At 37.6% G+C, this 18028-nt stretch overlaps 2 protein-coding genes across 8 annotated transcripts in view; one reads left to right on the top strand and one right to left on the bottom strand.

The window, feature by feature from the left end:
• NAA35 (N-alpha-acetyltransferase 35, NatC auxiliary subunit) overlaps nt 1-13489 on the top strand; it is a 31481-nt gene extending 17992 nt beyond the window's left edge. For all 4 annotated transcript variants that reach the window (XM_082074761.1, XM_082074760.1, XM_082074762.1 and 1 more), the window contains exons 13-23: nt 775-834; nt 1868-1974; nt 2209-2275; nt 3828-3926; nt 5196-5374; nt 7216-7352; nt 8739-8806; nt 9052-9192; nt 11489-11611; nt 12441-12521; nt 13138-13489. In XM_082074761.1, coding sequence (XP_081930887.1) covers nt 775-834; nt 1868-1974; nt 2209-2275; nt 3828-3926; nt 5196-5374; nt 7216-7352; nt 8739-8806; nt 9052-9192; nt 11489-11611; nt 12441-12521; nt 13138-13197 — 1122 coding nt within the window. In that variant the 3' untranslated portion in view covers nt 13198-13489. The remainder of the gene's footprint in view (nt 1-774; nt 835-1867; nt 1975-2208; nt 2276-3827; nt 3927-5195; nt 5375-7215; nt 7353-8738; nt 8807-9051; nt 9193-11488; nt 11612-12440; nt 12522-13137) is intronic.
• A 1773-nt stretch (nt 13490-15262) lies between these two features.
• Nucleotides 15263-18028, bottom strand: part of GOLM1 (golgi membrane protein 1) — a 35016-nt gene continuing 32250 nt past the window's right edge. For all 4 annotated transcript variants that reach the window (XM_082074764.1, XM_082074767.1, XM_082074766.1 and 1 more), the window contains one exon: nt 15263-17923. In XM_082074764.1, the coding sequence (XP_081930890.1) occupies nt 17859-17923 (65 nt within the window). In that variant the 3' untranslated portion in view covers nt 15263-17858. The remainder of the gene's footprint in view (nt 17924-18028) is intronic.

Here is an 18028-nt window from a genome sequence, read left to right on the forward strand (position 1 = left end):
AGAGCTGCATCTACAGTAGCAGAACATCATTCCTTGCTATATTAATGATTTTTTCAGCTTCAGTAAGCAGTATTCTGCATATGTACCTGTAACACGAGAGAACACTTAATACATTTTTGTTTAAGCATGTAATTCCCTGAATAGCTATAAAGTGAAGCACCTTCTTATGTTATTTCCTGAATAAGTGTTTTTCTCAGTTACTGCCTACATTTATTAGAAGACACTTAAATGCTTGAAAAAACTCATTACCATATATGTGTTCACTGACTGAGTGAAGAGCCACAGATATGTCAGTTTGAAGATCAAGGAAAAATCTTTGGTCTTCCTCTTCCTGTTAAATTGATTAAACTAGTGTTTGCATGAAGCATCTGGCAACAGTTAAACATTGTGTTTTTGTTACATACCTGGTTCAGTTATGTTGTGATCTTAACAGTTTAATACTACCTTTTTTTCTACGCTATCATCCTTCTAATTATTGCATCTGAAGAAGAAAATTCAGAAACTTTTTGTTCTGTTCAATTAAATGTAATTTCAGAAAAAAATAGAATTTAGCTTCATAACGTATTCTATTTTGTTCAAATTATTCATGCTTTCTTACAAGTTGTATAAGCTATGCTGTGTGTATGTATGTGTGTTTATGTGTAAGAATTACAGGCATATTTACACAATTGCGTATGTGTGTATATATAAAAATGCAAGTATGTGTGTGTAAATATATATTAAAAAATTGGCATATTAACCTGAATTGTCTTTTTTTTCCTAAATGTAAATTAGGATTTTTTCTGTGAGTTTAGTGAGCAATCACCATGTGTTCTTTCAAGATCACTGTTACAGGCAAGTCCCAATCTATGTCTTTGAATAAAATACTTCTGCATTCATTCTAAATACGGATTCATAATCTTGTTTCAAATATTTAAATTATTTGTGTATCACTTACTAAGTGGTAACAAATTTTCTGGAGATACTTAACTATTAGGCATATGGAGGCTTATATTCTGATCTAATTTTTTAAAACATTTTAAAATAATGTTGCTTAGATCATGTTAGTACATGCCAATTAAAACAGGAAGTGTTAAAATATTTTTTCTGCCATAGAAGTGGGCCTGTACATGCATTTTTGTTCTGTTCTGTGCTGCCTCAGTTTGGGGCTGTTGTTTGTATTCATTGTCCCTGTTTGGACTGAAATTCGGGTATAGACTGCCTCTATTGCTACAGCAGTAAAACTGATGGTTAGGGCAGAACAGGCTACTACTTCTCACTGCTTCATTTAATCTTGAAAGTATAGAATATAACTTGGCAAGTAAAATGTTTTCATAGCCTGTGTGTGTTCTGACTTTCCACTACATGTGTTTGTGCAATCCCTGTGGATGCCTGACAGTAGAGTTTTTTCCTGCGCCTGCTGGGGAACCATGTAGGAAAGGGACACACAACTTGTGGAGGAGAATGAAATGAACATCAGACACAACCAATGAAAGCTGTAGAATCTATAGGGGTAGAAAAAAGCCTGCATTAGTCTGAAGAATTACCTTTATTTGCCTCCAGGGAAACCACATAACCTATTTTATACTGATTTCAGAAACATCTATCTGGTTAATCACCTTTAAAAGTCCAAGAAATAAAATGATTTTGCATGCATTTTCTTATGCAAGTAATAGGGCAATAATGGCGATACCGGAGAAATGACAGATCCTGACATGCCTCTATTTCCGAGTCTGTAGTGTTGTAGCTAGCTGAAACATTTTATTCTTAAAGCAATCTTACAAGTTTCTGATATAAAATATGTACTGTAAGAGCTGTCTATTGATAATTTCTAAAACATTGCTTTTAACTTAAAACATGTTTTTAAAAAGCACATTTTCACTTTCAGACAACTTTTCTGGTAGATAACAAGAAGGTGTTTGGCACTCACCTCATGCAAGACATGGTAAAAGATGCTTTAAGGTCTTTTGTCAGTCCTCCAGTACTTTCCCCGAAGTAAGTGGATCTTGAGTTTACTTACATGTGTTTACATGTCTCATGTAAAAATATTTCTGCCTAAAAAAATAAGGACAAACCTATAAAGAATATATATACATTTTGTACTTATAAGTGCTTAAGTATGAAGGAGTGACTCACTGTTGCTGCACTCATGTTTCTTTTTTAATTTTGTGGTACATAGACTGGTGACATTTATAAACATATGTATGTATGTGGATATTTTTCTTTTAGGTGTTGTCTTTACAATAGTCACCAGGCGAAGGACTACATTGATTCCTTTGTGACACATTGCGTTCGGGTAAGTGTTCATTCCAATTACAGCATCTCTGTGTGTATATGAGCACTTCCAAGATTTCCTTGCTTTTGAAAATGAGACCAGTTTTTTTAGATACATGACATGACGGCAAAATTGCAAAAGTTGACCATTTAAAGAAATGGTAACACTTTTTAAAAAGCCAGTATAATCATTGCTGTTTGTTTTCTGTATTATGCTTCCAGATATCTCACTAACATTTCACTTTATTAGAAATCTGCACCTGCTACCTCTTTAAAGGGTAGCTTCATGTCACAGGAAAATGCATGCACTAGTAAAACCAAAAATATTTTTACATTCTCTCCAGTTTGAAATGTTTTAATGTTGTTTTAAAAAAATTAGTTATTGAATGCAGCACAATGAAAATATAAGAAAATCATAAAATAATAGAATTATTTAGGTTGGAAAAGACACATAAGATCTTTGAGTCCAACTATTAAACTAACACTGCCAAGTCCACCACTAAACTACGTCCCTAAGCACCACATCTATGAATTTTTTAAACACCTCCAGGGATAGTGACTCCACCACTTCCCTGGGCAGCCTGTTGCAATGCCTGACAACCCTTTTCGTGTAGAAATTTTTTCTGATACCCAATCTAAACATCCCCTGCTGCAACTTGAGGGCATTTCCTCTCATCCTGTCACTTGCTACTGGAGAGAAGAGAGCAACACCCTCTATGCTACAACCTCCTTTCAGGTAGTTGCAGACAGTGATAAGGTCTCCCCTCAGCCTCCTTTTCTCCAGGCTAAACAGCCCCAGTTCCCTCAGCTGCTCCTCATCAGATTTGTGCTTCAGACCCCTCACCAGCTTCATTGCCCTCCTCTGAACTCTCTCCAGCACCTCAATGTCTTTTCTGTAGTGAGGGGCCCAAAACTGAACACAGGATTCAAGGTGCAGCCTCACCAGTGCTGAGTACAGGAGGACAATCCCTTCCCTAGTCCTACTGGCCACACTAGTTCTGATACAAGCCGGGGTGCTGTTGATCTTCTTGGCCACATGGGCACATGGATTTAGGCATAAGAAATATCTCTCTCACCCCAAACATTCTGTTCTGATCAGATTCCTAAAGATGCTTGCTCAATTTCAGGTTGACTTGTGTGGAGGGAAATGGGCTCTTGCATCTTGATGGGCAGTGAGCATAGGCTGAAGCATAGAAGGTTCCATCATATGAGGAGAAACTACTTTGAGAGTGACAGAGCACTGGAACAGGCTGCCCAGACAGGTTGTGGAGTCTCCTTCTCTGGAGACATTCATAACCCACCTGTACACATTCCTGTGTGATCTGCTCTAGGTGAATCTGCTGTAGCAGGTGGGTTGGAATAGATGATCTCTCACTTCCAATCCAAACATTCTCTGATTCTGTGATCACTCAGAGAGCTTGCTTGTCTGCTAGCTTGCACTCCCTAAGGAGCCATAAGTAACCCATCTCCTCATATAGATGTATTAAACAAGTGCCTAAATCAACAGAATAGTACTTCTCCCATAGCTTTAAACTTATGTTGAAAATTTCAAACTACACTCTTGTTTCTTTCAGCCGTTCTGTAGTCTGATTCAAATCCATGGACACAACAGAGCTCGTCAGAGGGATAAATTGGGTCACATTCTTGAGGAATTTGCCACCCTTCAAGATGAGGTAATGTCCTAGGCAGCAGGCCAGCAAATTTTTCTTTCCAGGTGTATTCCTACTGGAATGGAGCATGTGGGATTAGATTTTAGATGAATGAAGTGACTCCTTTGTCCTAAAATTTTTAGGACAAGGATTCCTAAAATGCAGACTGGGAAGTCTGTACTATGCATCCAAAGACTTCCTGTTGGATCTATTGAACTAAAAGATGTTGCGTTTTTTAAGATTAACTTTGTCCAGTAAGTAGACTTCAAGTAACCCTGCTATGATATCTGTAATTTACTGGCAATTCCCCTGCTTTTAGTCTCTGTTCTGCTTGTAACTGTCGGTCTACAAGATGTAGCCAGGGAGAGTTGGGTGAGCCATGTTTACCAGAGACCTTTGAAAATTCTTACATAGTCTTACAGCTATGTAGGATGTAAACTGCAAAATCTAGTAACAATTTTTAAAATAAATGTAAATTAAATCAACTGATTTTGAACATTTCTGAAGAACAGGAAGTGAAAGATTACAGGGAATTATTTATTTCCACTTGCTGGAAATGTATTTCTGCAGCGGTGAGAGGCATGAAATAACAATATTTTCCAAGAGGTGCATGCACAGGAGAACAGGCAAGGAACTTGGAGCTGGGGAGATTTTGTGGTCCAGGTTCTCTCAAGATGGTTTTGTTCAGAGTTTGTTGCAATACTGCAGCTGAGACACTGTTTTCACTTTGTAACAGGTTATATGGGTTGGTTTGTTCAGGACTACTGATAATATTCCAACTGTGAGAGACTTTATGTCTTCTTTACAATTACTTTTTAAGATGGAACTGGCTTTAGCAATATTTTGATTTCCCTGGTGGGCCACAGTGTGTTTCTTGCCTGTTAAGCTCATAAATTAAAAAAAAAAAAAAGCCAATATAACAAAATTAATAACAGGTTGTGATGGGTTCTGAGTTTCAGTGCTCATGTGACTGCTAACAATCTGTATAGAAATACTTTTAAAATTTTAAATTTTAAAAAAACTGATGTTATTGCTGTATTACTGCATAGATTATTTGTGGGTTTTCTGTGCAACAGAGTTTACTTATGTGAATAACTTTCCAGTTTTCTGACAGTTCTAGACTATAGAAGTGGCAATATCTGTAAAGACATATTTCTGTCTTTTAATCTGGAGCATGGTTTCACTGACCCAATTTGTATTCAGTTTTTAAGAGGTTTTTTTTCTGGCAGAACTTGGATGCTGTTTCCGTCAAATGTTCTTCCTTCCCCGTTACTGTCCTTTCTTTTTCAATAGGCAGAAAAAGTAGACGCAGCACTGCATAGTATGTTACTGAAGCAGGAACCACAAAGGCAACATTTGGCTTGCTTGGGCACCTGGGTCCTCTATCATAACCTTCGTATTATGATACAGTATCTTCTGAGTGGCTTTGAGTTGGAACTTTACAGTATGCATGAATACTACTACATATATTGGTAAGAGGATGCTTTATTCACAGGTGTTGGAGGGGGGTGCTCTCACAGAGCTGTAATTTCAAATATTTACATGAGTGAATTCAACTATGCTTTTTTAATTTCAGACTTGCTTAACACAGTGTTTAGTTTACTTATTCCTTAAATTACAAGTGGAAAAAAAATCTGTTGGGTTCATTTCTACAACTTTTATTTTTTTTTAAATAGTAATTCACTTTCTATTTAGCTTTTTAAAACTGTCTTCTAATGACAATGAATGAAAAATATGCTCATTTTGGCATACAAGAGAATGCAGGAGGAAAACTGTTTATTTTATTCTTTTCTGTCTTTGTAGTACCAAGACCAACAGTCTTGTTGATCTCAAGTATTTTTAAAAACATCTACTGAGTTTTAAGTTGTGAGTGTAATCTGACGGCTGTCTAGGTAAAAATAACAGTTTACTCTGAGTACATTTGAAGTTTCAGTTGCCTGTAGTAAAGATGATTGCACTGTTATGGAGTCAAAATACTTTTTTTTTTCCCACTTCTGTTCACATTAATTATTTTTCATAGTTGGTGGGTTGATCCAAAAGATAAATTATTTTAGATGGTTCATTTTTTGATTCAGCATTAAAAATTTGATGTTGAACCTTCCTATGTTGAAGTGCTTCTACACTTACATATTTTGGGGGGGTATACTTAGGTTTTGTGGGGGTTTTTTGTTTGTTTGGGGTTTTTTTAGTTGGGGGGGGTTGTTTTCGGTTGTGATGGGGCTTGTTTTGGTTTTTGTTGTTGTTGCTTTTTTGTTGTTGCTTTTTTGTTTTGCTCTATTTTTTTTTCCTGTAAAGCTAGCAATAAACTGTTATTAGATAAGCTGTAAGCCTTCTTTCTGAGAGATTAGACTGAACTTCAGTGCCTCTCATTGTGTTTCTAGGCTGTTTCATTAGTAAATTAATTGAGAAAATTAATATTCCATATAGCTACTAGAGATGGCAATATTCTTTAAGTAATACCTCAATAAGTAATAACAAGCTTTCTGTCAGATGCTATTTTTAGCTGCCCATTTTTCTGCCACCATTTTAATAAAATCACTTTTGATTGAAACTGTTGTGTCAACTGCTTTATCTCCTTACTCTTAAGTAAAGAACAAAAAAGAGGACATTTCTGAGAGCAAATATGCAAAGTAATAATTATTTCTCAGTAACTTTTCTTCTGAATTATGACCACTTGTGAAGTATTATTTCTTCCTTCATGTGCTCCAGATCTGTAATTTCTCCTCTTTTATTTTCCCTATTCCTTTTGAGTTGAAGTCAGTCAAGAGATTTATTTGACTAAGAAATAATTCTTAAAGATTTGTCTTAAATCTTGTAGAGTTGCATGTGGATCTCATGTTCCTGTGGGCTTGGTCCTTTTATTGGCTTTTTAATGCTTGAAAAAAATCAGTAATAACCTTGTTTCTCAAAACAGTAATTCCTAACAAAAGTAGAAAGATATTAACATAGTATCATTTTCAAAAATGCATCATTTACAGGGGGAAGAATTCTTGAAAAATCTGATCTTATATGGGATTTGAAATAATAAGAGGCTTAGACTTAGTAAACATATAAGAAACTTGCATACCTTGAGCTGTCTGTGGTTGAATCTGTATGGATTCTTGTTTTGGGGAGTGGGAGGAACCAAAAAAAAATGCAGAACACATGTTAATCTGTTGATTTCAGCCATGCAAAACAGGGTTTTTACTACCCTAAAAGTTGTCCTTTATCATTGGTTCTTTGAGTAAACAACTTGGCATTCAATGAGGATGTGTGCATTATGAATACATTTTCTACTGTCATATGCAACAGCTACATACTGTTTTTACTGCAGGTATCTGTCAGAGTTCCTCTATGCCTGGTTGATGTCAACACTGAGCCGCGCTGACAGCTCTCAAATGGCGGAGGAGAGAATAATGGAGGAACAACAGAAGGGTCGTAGTAGTAAGAAAACAAAGAAAAAGAAAAAAGGTACCTAGGTGTAGAGTATAACTCAGACTTCTTGTTTTCTCTTCATACAGCCATGTAGAATTAAAAATCAAAATTTATAGAGTCAACACAACACTGATGTGGGTAGGAAAAATGTCCTCAAGTTTATGAAGGCTAAATGTAAAACTTTATAACTAAAAAGGTCAGTCACTGTGTAAGAATTGCACATTTATTTATTTATTTTTAAATGGGTCTTTCAGAAAAAAGAAGCTTATTTATATTCATAGCTTCACCAATCCTGTTATATGTTGTGTCTTGTGAGATATAATTAACAGGTCCAGAGCCATTACTTTTGAAAAGTACTACTTTTCTACAGCCTGCAATTACTCCAGAAGTATGGGGCTTTGTGACTGTAGCTAGATTCAAAGACTAAACTTTCAGTGTATTTCTGTAATTTCTGTTTGGCTTCAGAAGGTGTTCAAGCACGTTTCTTAATTTTACAATGTTGAGTTGTCCCGTTTCACTTCAGTGGTAGTACCGTTGTGTAAAAGCCCCTTTAGAAGCTTGTGCTTTCTCTGATGTATATGCATGAGGGAAAATGAGAATTTCCCTTCCTATATCATAGCTTTCTGTCTCTGTGTTCAGAACTGTGAGCCGGCTATCAAAAAGGCATCCAAAACCAGTGTCTATATGGCATTTGGTACAGATTTGTCATGCCTAAGTGACTACTAAGATTGTAGTATGTTGGAGTGATCTTGCAAATAAACAATGTGCAGAAGCTCGCTTTCACTCTTTGCTATTCTTTCTTTTTTGAGTGCTTATCCTTGTCTTCTTTTCAAGGGATACAATTAGATGTGACCAGCTCAGGGTCATAGCAACTAAATTCCCTTGTCTCTAGAAGTTCAAAAAAGTAGTACTGCATTTTATACTTTTTTAAAAGGTGCCAAGTATGATGCAATCTGGCACTAGTTAAACACTGGAAGTGAAAGGGGAGCTTAAAGAATGTTATCAGAATAAAAATCTTTCTTATTAGGATAAAAATGCTTTAACCTTATAGTCTTAGAAGTTAAAAAAAAATCCATGAACTAAGCAAACAAGTCTCTCAACTACCAGTTTTAAATTCTAGACCATTGTTTAGTGTTGTATAGTGCCATGCTAATGCCATGAACTGTCTGGACCAGTTTATCTTACTGATGGCAGTATGGTATTCCTGTGACTGCTAACTGTGTCTTTGAGATATTTTGTGTAATCAGGAGCCAGGTGAGCAGAAGTGCATGTCCATGCTTTTTATGTTCAGTTTTCTTTCATTATTTTAAAACATGATTGAGAATTATATCACTTCCTGAAAATGTGAAAGAACTGTTTCCTTCTGAAATTAATATGTGTACTTACGTTGAATAAAAAAAATATTTTGTCTGAAATTTGCAGTTCGTCCTCTCAGCAGAGAAATCACCATGAGTCAAGCATACCAAAATATGTGTGCTGGGATGTACAAGGTAATTTATTTGTGCTTGCTGAACAATGGCTTTAATTTTTTGTAGTAGGAATCAAGCATACATTGCATGCCTTTTTTGTTTTTAGTGGGACTGGAAATTATGTTCAGGTTCATAATGTGATATGGTAAATTCTCTACTATTTTTCTGTCTTTCCAGTTATAGCTAAGTCATAACTTTCATCTTGCTCACAGCAAACTATGACATAAAGCTAGCACTTTTCACTGTATTTATTCTTTCCCATTTAGACGATGATTGCGTTTGACATGGATGGCAAAGTAAGAAAACCCAAGTTTGAACTGGACAGTGAGCAAGTTCGATATGAGCACAGGTTTGCTCCATTCAACAGTGTTATCACACCACCTCCAGTGCACTACTTGCAGTTTAAAGTGAGTAACCTTGAAACATGGTGCCACTCATGCTTTTATGAAGGTCATTTCCTCACCTACTGTAGACATTGTTTTCATTGTAAAAAAAGCTTTTACTATCTCAAAATTCATATCGAAATTTAAGTCAAAATAGCAAGGAGTTCTAGCTTTAGTTGTGTGCAGGGAAAATATATTGCTTTGAATTCTTACTAAAATTAGACCTTTAGATATTTAAAAATTGAACTGATGGTGTGGTTTATGGGATGCTTGGGTTGGTTTACATGAAAATAAAATCTCTTCAAATTCTGTTGGCAGACTTTTGGGCTGTGGCTATAAAGCAGAATGCTTTTAGTACTGCTGTAAGCAAACAGGAAAATGAAACAAAAGTAATTTTGAGTGTAAAATCACAGAAGTGTTGGTTGGAATGGACCAGTGGAGGCTTGTCTTGTCCAGTCTCCTGTTTGAAGTAGTTGTATAGATCACATCAATGCTGTTTTTGTTTAGCCAAGTCTGAAAAAAATCAAAGGATGGAGATTTTCCAAACTCTTTGGTTAGCCTGATCCAGTTATTTTTCCTGGTCCCTTTAGTCTTTGGATAACATGACTGAGGTTTACACTAATCACCTTTTTTCCTAATGTCCGCTCTGAATTAGTTAAGACACTATTTGTGACCTCTCCTCCCATTTTGTGTTGCACAGGTTTGTCTTCTGACAACTTTGTAACTACCTTTCAAGTAGCTGTAGGCTGCTGTTAAGCTTACCCACTAGTGTTCTTGTCTAACTGAAAAAGTCCAGGTCCATCGACCTCCCCTTGTGGGTCACAGGCTCTAGGCCCTCAGCCATCTCCAGATCACAGCATCTTTCATAAACTGGGTGAGTCACAGAATCACAGAATGTTAGGGATTGGAAGGGACCTCAAAAGATCATCTAGTCCAATCCCCCTGCTGGAGCAGGAACACCTAGATGAGGTTACACAGGAATGTGTCCAGACAGGTTTTGAATGTCTCCAGAAAAGGAGACTCCACAACCGCCCTGGGCAGCCTGTTCCAGTGTTCTGTCACCCTCACTGTGAAGAGGCCTCTTCTCAGATTTAAGTGGAACCTCCTGTGTTCCACTTTGTACCCATTGCCCCTAGTCCTACCATTGGCTGTCCCAGAAAAGAGCCTGGCTCCATCCTCGTGACACATTTATAAACATTAATGAGTTCACCCCACAGTCTCCTCTTCTCCAAACTAAAGAGACCCAGCTCCCTCAGCCTTTCCTCATAAGGGAGATGCTCCACTCCCTTCATCATCTTCGTGGCTCTGTGCTGGGCTCTCTCCAGCAGTTCCCTGTCCTTCTTGAACAGAGGAGCCCAGAACTGGACACAATATTCCAGATGTGGTCTCACCAAGGAGGAGTAGAGGGGAAGGAGGACCTCTCGACCTACTAACCACCCCCCTTGTAATACACCCCAGGATGCCATTGGCCTCCTGGCCACAAGGGCACAGTGCTCGCTCACAGTGCTGGCTCAGTGTCCAGCACTGGATGCCATATTTCAGATGTTACAGCACAAATATTGAGTATAGGATGATAACCTTCCTTGGTCTGCTGGCCACACTCCTACTGGTATAATCCTATATGAGGTAATAAGGGCACCTTATTGACTTGTATTCAACTTGGTGTTCACAGTAATGCTGCTACTCATCCAACTGGTTATTCGCCTCTACTGATTTTAGGGTTATTCTGCCTCAGGTGCAGAAACTTGGGACATTTCTTGTTAAACTTAGATTGCTGGTGGCTAAACTTAAGGTTTCTAAAGGTCTGTCTGAACTGAAGCCGTACTATTTTGTATGCCAGTCACTCTCCCTAATGTAGTGCTCTGAACAGTTGTAGTGGAAGTGACTTCTTCCTTGTCATTGAAGTTTTTTATCTGCAATCAAAAAAAAAAAAGTTTTGAACAGATTCAATATCTCACCTGCTGTAAAGTTGATTTGAATAAACAACATCATATACTTTTTTTTTTCTCCTATTTTTTCTTGTAATTTTACATCCTGCTGCGTGGCACTATTAAAGCAAATGAATGACAAGTTGTTCAGGGGAGGGATTGTTTTATCAAGAGTATGAGAGGCTGATTGCATCTTGTGGCACTGTAAAATAATCAGTAAGCATTGTAACTGTAGTGCTGCTTGGTAGTTTTCAACTTCAGTATTTATTCTTAAAATATTTTTTAGTTGACATAACTTTTTTCTTGAGCATTTTTTTTAATTAAGGTGATAAAAATATAACTTGCTGGCGGATTATTTTAATATATATTTATGTATGTCTGTAACACACCAGGAAATGTCTGATTTGAATAAGTACAGCCCACCTCCTCAGTCATCAGATCTCTACATGGCAGCTAGCAAACACTTCCAGCAAGCTAAAATGATTCTTGAGAATATTCCTAATCCAGACTATGAGGTAAGACTGGAATACTGGGAAAAGGAGTATTTGCTCATAGTAGAATAACTTTGTTTTCAGCTGGATCTCCTTGAAATCCAAAGTGTACTTTGTCAAAATGCTGAGCAAAGCTGAGAGCTTCAGTTCAGGAGTTAACAGGGGAGGGTAGTGGCATCTTACACAGTGGCTTGTTTTAGTGCATTAGGTAACATAATCAGGGTTGTGCTCACTGTTCCAAAACTTCTCCCTTCTGTGTGCCTTATATGTTTGATAGCAACTTAGTTCCTTCTTGCATGTTGTCTTCTGGCCCTGTTCTAAAAGCCTATCAGTTTTAACAAGAAGGTGTCACATGCCTGTCTCACTCAGCTGGAATCTGGTAATTCACAAGTACTCCTGAAAGGTGGGAAAATAGGTTTGAATGTTTTCAGGCTGAAAAGAGGATTGAGTCTCATGCTTGTTTCCTGCAGTAGTTTGATAAATGAATTTCCCGCTCTCGTTATGCCACAGTGTTGGGGGTAGATACCTGGAGTCTGTCTAAACCTCTGTTTAGATTAGTGCCTCAGAATTTGCCATAGTTTGACAATTTTTGAACTTAAGCATGGAAAGCAGTGGTTTATGTGGTCTGTTGAATAAAAAAGTGACTCTTAAAATCAATCTCCCCTTCATTAAGTTTCATTAGTCCAGCTGTTACACTTTAAAGCAAATCCAAAATGCCCTGATCTCTGCTATTAAACTGATACTGTAAGAGACTGCTGTATTGTTAGGGTATGTGAACATGTGAGTATTACCTTTAAAATTATTTTGAGGTCATATGCTTTCACTTGAAAACTTGTTGCTGCTTTGTATTTAGGTGAATCGAATTCTAAAGGTTGCTAAACCCAATATTGTGGTCATGAAGCTGCTGGCAGGAGGCCACAAAAAAGACTCTAAGGTAAGAAAATGCCAGTTGATTTGAATGTGAAATTTACTATTACACGCAACACTACCACAGATCTCTTACAGCTGAATGAGCAGGTTCAGGCCACAGTTACTCTAACTCCTGAAAAAAATGGGAAAGTAACTTAATCCATTTTTCCCTTGGAAATAGTTTGTTGCAGTTATTTAAATATGGAAAACTCTTGCTTCTAAATGTTTTGGAAAAAAAATTGGGAATTGCGTGAGGGATAACGTACAAGTACGGGTGTTCCTCAAGAGCAGGAAGAAGTAATTGGTAGCAGCATCTCAGCAGCTCATGTGAACACCCGTGGGAGAGGGCTGGCTGCCAGGATAGCGGGTGCCATGTGGGTCACAGGCAGGAGGTGGCCTTCAGACGTGCCGCTGAAGGAGCACACTGGAGAGGCACACCAGCACCCTACAGCTTTGTGCCCATCACTACCGGAGGATGACTGGCATATCCAGAAGTGGGTCGAAATATTTTTCAGATATTAACTTAAGGAGCTAGGATTATTTTTCTTCAATCTTCTGCTGCTTAAAAGTCTTTTCTTTCTATCTGCAGGGTATCCCTTATTTTGAGATTAAATTCAATGTTTAAAATATTTTCTTTCTAGGTTCCTCCAGAATTTGACTTCTCCCCTCATAAATATTTTCCAGTTGTGAAGCTTGTTTGAAAGGCAAGAGATTATTGTTAGGATACCTGAAACATACAGATACCACCTGTAGGATGGAATATCTAGTGCTGCACCCAGACTAAGAGGAATTTCCAGGGTAAAAGTACCGTTACGTGGAATATTTGTACTCTGCTTTCTTTACGTGATCTGAATGATAACTGCTGCTTAAGTGGTTTGCATGGTTTTACAGGTGAAGCAGATTTTAATAAGTTGTTATATTGAAAAATGTTGTACCTGAATTATTTACACATTTTGATCATAAATCACATTAATAAATAAGCTCTGACAGAAAGTGGTAGTTTGGTGATTTAATAACATTTGGGACTGAACAAAAATAAAACAGAAAAGCCTCATGTCTTCTATGCACAGCTGAGCTACTGAAATTTGGCTTTGAACAAAGCCACTTGGAGAGATTGTGAGTTTCCGTATTTTTCACTTTGTTGCATCAAATTTGCTCACTTTGCAAGTAGAAAGACTGAATTCTTTTCTTACCAAGTCCTGCAAGCTAAAACAATATAGAAATTGAGAGCAGGTGGAAACTAGTCATTTATCTCCTCCTGCACTGAATTTTGTGACTTTTATTTTACTGAAGTAAATTGTCTAGGAGGTATTTTGTCTCAGATGTAGAACGCCTTGGAGCAGTGGAGTAAGTTACTTCTAGTTGCGGTTTGTTCCTTTGTCTTTATTCTTCACCCACTGGAGCATCTGCATAGCTAACACTGTAACAGCCACTAGCAACACAGGAACATAACACACTAGGAGTCTATTTTAACTGTTCTGCAACTTTATTTCAATCCTGTGTTTGCTTTGCCATTGCAAAGCAGGGATTGCTGATTTGTTCCATTGCTCAGTCAACTCTTGCATGACCTTCATTGTCTTGCTTTAACTGCGATGCTGATGCTGGATCCTAGTGCCTTCTGTAATGCTTGATACAGGTAGAAATGCCAAACAGGAGAAGCCCCAAACCTACTCTTTCTTTCCTGGAACAGTTCTTCCTCCTGCATATGTGAAATAAGAGGTCAGCTGTTGCATTGATCAACCTTCTGTTACAAGAGGGGAAAAAAGCTTAAGAATCATAGAACATCAGGTTGGAAGGGACCACAAGGATTATCTGGTCCAATCCTTCTTGGCAAAAGCACAATCTGTACAAGATGGCTCAGCACCCTGTCCAGTTGAATCTTAAAAGTGTTCAGTGTTGAGGAATCCACCACTTCCTGAGGAGATTATTCCAGTGGTTGATTGTTCTCTCTGTGAAAAATTTCCCTCGTGTCCAATCAGAATCTCCCCAGGAATAACTTGTACCCATTAACCCTCATGTTTTCCACATGGCTTCTTGTAAAAAGGGAGTCTCCATCTTCTTTGTAGCTACCCTTTAAATACTGGAATGTGATGCTGAGGTCTCCCCTAAGCCGTCTCCCCTAAGCTTTCTCCATAGTGAGGAGTTTGTAACTCCTTTACCAAGAAAGACATTTGTTTGTGTTTCTCCTAATATATAGTTGTACTGTGGAATAACACCACTTCAACTCATCACCTAAGCAGCAGCACTGCTGAGCTAGAGCTGAAAAACAGTGAAGAAAGTCTAAAGTGGAACACCAACTTGCCTGCAAGCAATTCACAGTTTCTTGCAATAAGCAGGAGTACTGCCCTGAAGACATATGTTTCCTCACTTGGCTGCATACCATTTTATATGGTGGCTTATCACTATTAAAACACTTCAATACTTCTCTGTAGTTGTCAAAGGAATGAAAATCCTAGAAAGTGTAGATGTAAAGATGGCAAACTGGTTCTAGTGCAAGGCACTGAGAATTATTCTGGCTTTTGCTGTCTTCTTGTAAACAATCACAAAATTTTTTCCTGTCTTAGAAAATATTGAACAACATGACAGCAGGCCATGGACAGCCTTCGGTATTTCTCCAACAGAAGCAGCAAGTATAAGAGAAACCCATGTTCCACGTGATTTAGAGAACTAAAAACCAAAACAAACAAAACCCCACACAACAGGAACAATCACCTTTCCCGTTTTCATTAACATTAGAAGTGGATGAACTATACAGAATAAGTTAAATACACAGTAAGGAATATTATTTTTATTTTAAAATGTTTATCTAAAATGTATCAGGCTTAGTTTTTAAAAACCAAGGACAAGTGTTATTTTATCCCCAAGATCATTACAGCAAAGGAACCTTCCCTGCCTCATGCAACTAAAAATTATAGTGATAGACAACACTACATAATGTAAACCATAATTCCAAACGAATCTATTGTTTTGTTCAACTAAAAAGTCATTTAATTTTAAAATTCTATATAGCAGATATACAGACAAGACCCTTGTCTACTAGAAATCTACCACCCTAGTTACATTCCTGTAGCACTTGAAGCCATTGAGAATAAGGTTGTATTCCTTTATGCTTTTGAACAGCAGGTTTCCTGACCCCTCCTGTCAGAGGTGTAACAAGTGTGCTCAGTACAAAGGTGGTCTTGTTCTAGCTGGCTAGTGAGAAACCCAGTCAGGTTTGTACAGAAATACAGGCAAAACAATCCATTTTAAAAGAATTCTCTAGCAATATATTAATTACCTTAAGGATTTTGTTTGGGATTTTACCAGGATCAAGTTAAAGTCATTCATTCAACCTGAATACAGTGTTTCACTGTACATTTTATATAACATACGTTCTTCAACAATCACTATTAAATTCCTGATTAACATAATCTCACCTATAAAACTGTTTGCAGATTAAGTAAGTCCTAAGAAAATACACCTTTTACTCAAGAATACAGGTAAACATTTTGATGTTAAAACATGCCATTATTTGGAAAAAAAACCCAACAACCTTAATAGCCCAAGTTTCCCAATACACATCAGTTAGAAGGGATGCTTATACCTCCTTTTCTCTCCTGCTTACAAGCATTTGTTTTCCCTGTTATACTGACTAGCAGCCCAGACCAGTTAAGTCCAATTGAAGTAAAAGACACAGGGTAACCAAGAGCTCAATAATGGAAGTCACATGGAAGCCACATACGTTCTCAGAAGAATTCAAGTTACACATGGCAAGTCTGTCAGTGATCAGTCTTTAGGCTTAACAGGCACCATCTGACTTGAGCTCTGCCTCTCACTCTGACAACTAATGCTCTCTTCATACACAAAACAACCAACCTGCCATTTGCATATTTAGGCATCTCAAGGTACAGGAGCTGTAAACTAGTAGGCTGAGGAATGAGACACCACAGAAGTTGTTACAAAATGAAGTGCATTAAGACAAAGCCAAGACAAATTAGTATTTTCTTAAGTGAAATTGCTAGTTGGGAAGTTAGCTGTATCTGTCTGCTCCTGTGCTGTCTCAACAGAGGTGGGTTCACACTCACAAAGATTGCTCCAAACACAGGTGTCAGTCTTGAGAACAGATATGAATACAACCTTAAAACCAGCTGGGTACATGTACACACCATGCAGGCTGGACTGCAGTTAAGGGTGCCTTAGTGGTAGTAGAGAGTATTTCTAGGTTATCACAAGTAAACTAGTTTCTAGTTTACATTCAACAAGTTTCAGAAAAGAAAAAGACTACAGAACACTAACAACATGATGCAACTTCCTTAACATTATGCATAACACAGGACTTCACAACAACTACAGTTTCCCCCGTGGGAGACATTGAGATGTCTGGTAAATGCATGGTCTGGTTTACCTTCTTCAAAAGCTTAGCAGAGAAGATCAGTCACTTTGAGCAGCTGAGATGATTGCTGTTCTACAAGGCGAGAATATGCCTTTTGACTTTTTAGCAGAAGATAGTGGCTGGGTGGAGTAAAGGGTAGTTCTAGCACACCATTTCAGATGGGTTTTGTCGCAAAAAGTTTAGGAGTTTGAATTTTTATACTCTGAATGTGTATAAGTTAGCCATAACTGAGCCATACCATAGTACTGGTCTTGTGAACAGCAGTCCAACAAAACTTTCAGAAAAATCTTCCTGCTAATCTCTTAAGAAGACACTATTGTCAGAATATTATTTATTTTTTTTTTAAACTAAAAGCTAAGAGCACAACCAGGACAGTGTTTCAGCCTGGTTACAGATAGTGTAAGCTAGCAATTTCATTTAGGAGGCCCAGGAGAATGTATCATACTGCATAATATCTGAGGACTACAATCATGGTTTCTGAGTCTTATCTACATAGCAGTAAAAAGGTGCCAGAAGAGGCACAACTGCAGCATGGGCCATTCTTCATCCTTCCCATGGCTTGTCAAGGTAACTTAGCTCCTCTTAAAAATAGGCTGGGGACCTACCTACTGCATTGCTCAGGAAAGACATCCATGCTTGGTAGTGGAGTCTTTCTCATCTACCACCAATCCACACATATTATAGTATGACTCTGCAAGTTGGCAGACTTCAAAGTTACTATGTTTATTGCTAGTTGGTGTCAATTTTATAATTGGTAGGAAGGAGAGAGTCATTGCAGAAGTCAAGATGCTTTAAAACAAGCCTCCAGAGATTTAAGATTATTTTTTTCACCACTGAAACAGTACTGAAACTTCACAAGAAAATACCACTTCGTTTGGGCACTTATTGAAGCCTTGAGAAGATAATCAAAACATTATCAGATCACTTTGCTCTTATCATTGCTGCAATTATATGAAGAGGTGACTAAGTTGCATCATTAATCTCATTTCTTCACAACCTCTGTCGTTCTTCACCATGCTCCAATACGTGGTTCTTTGTATCTTCAGAGTTTTGATCTAATTAGGAAAAAAAGAAAAAGGTACAGAAATCTCTTAAGAGGCAGAAGTGACAGTTCTTCATCTAGAATACAGCAGGAGACATTCTGAAAAGACTGTTAGGTA

Source organism: Streptopelia decaocto (assembly GCF_964273445.1).
Source record: "Streptopelia decaocto genome assembly, chromosome: Z".
NCBI lineage: Eukaryota > Metazoa > Chordata > Aves > Columbiformes > Columbidae > Streptopelia > Streptopelia decaocto.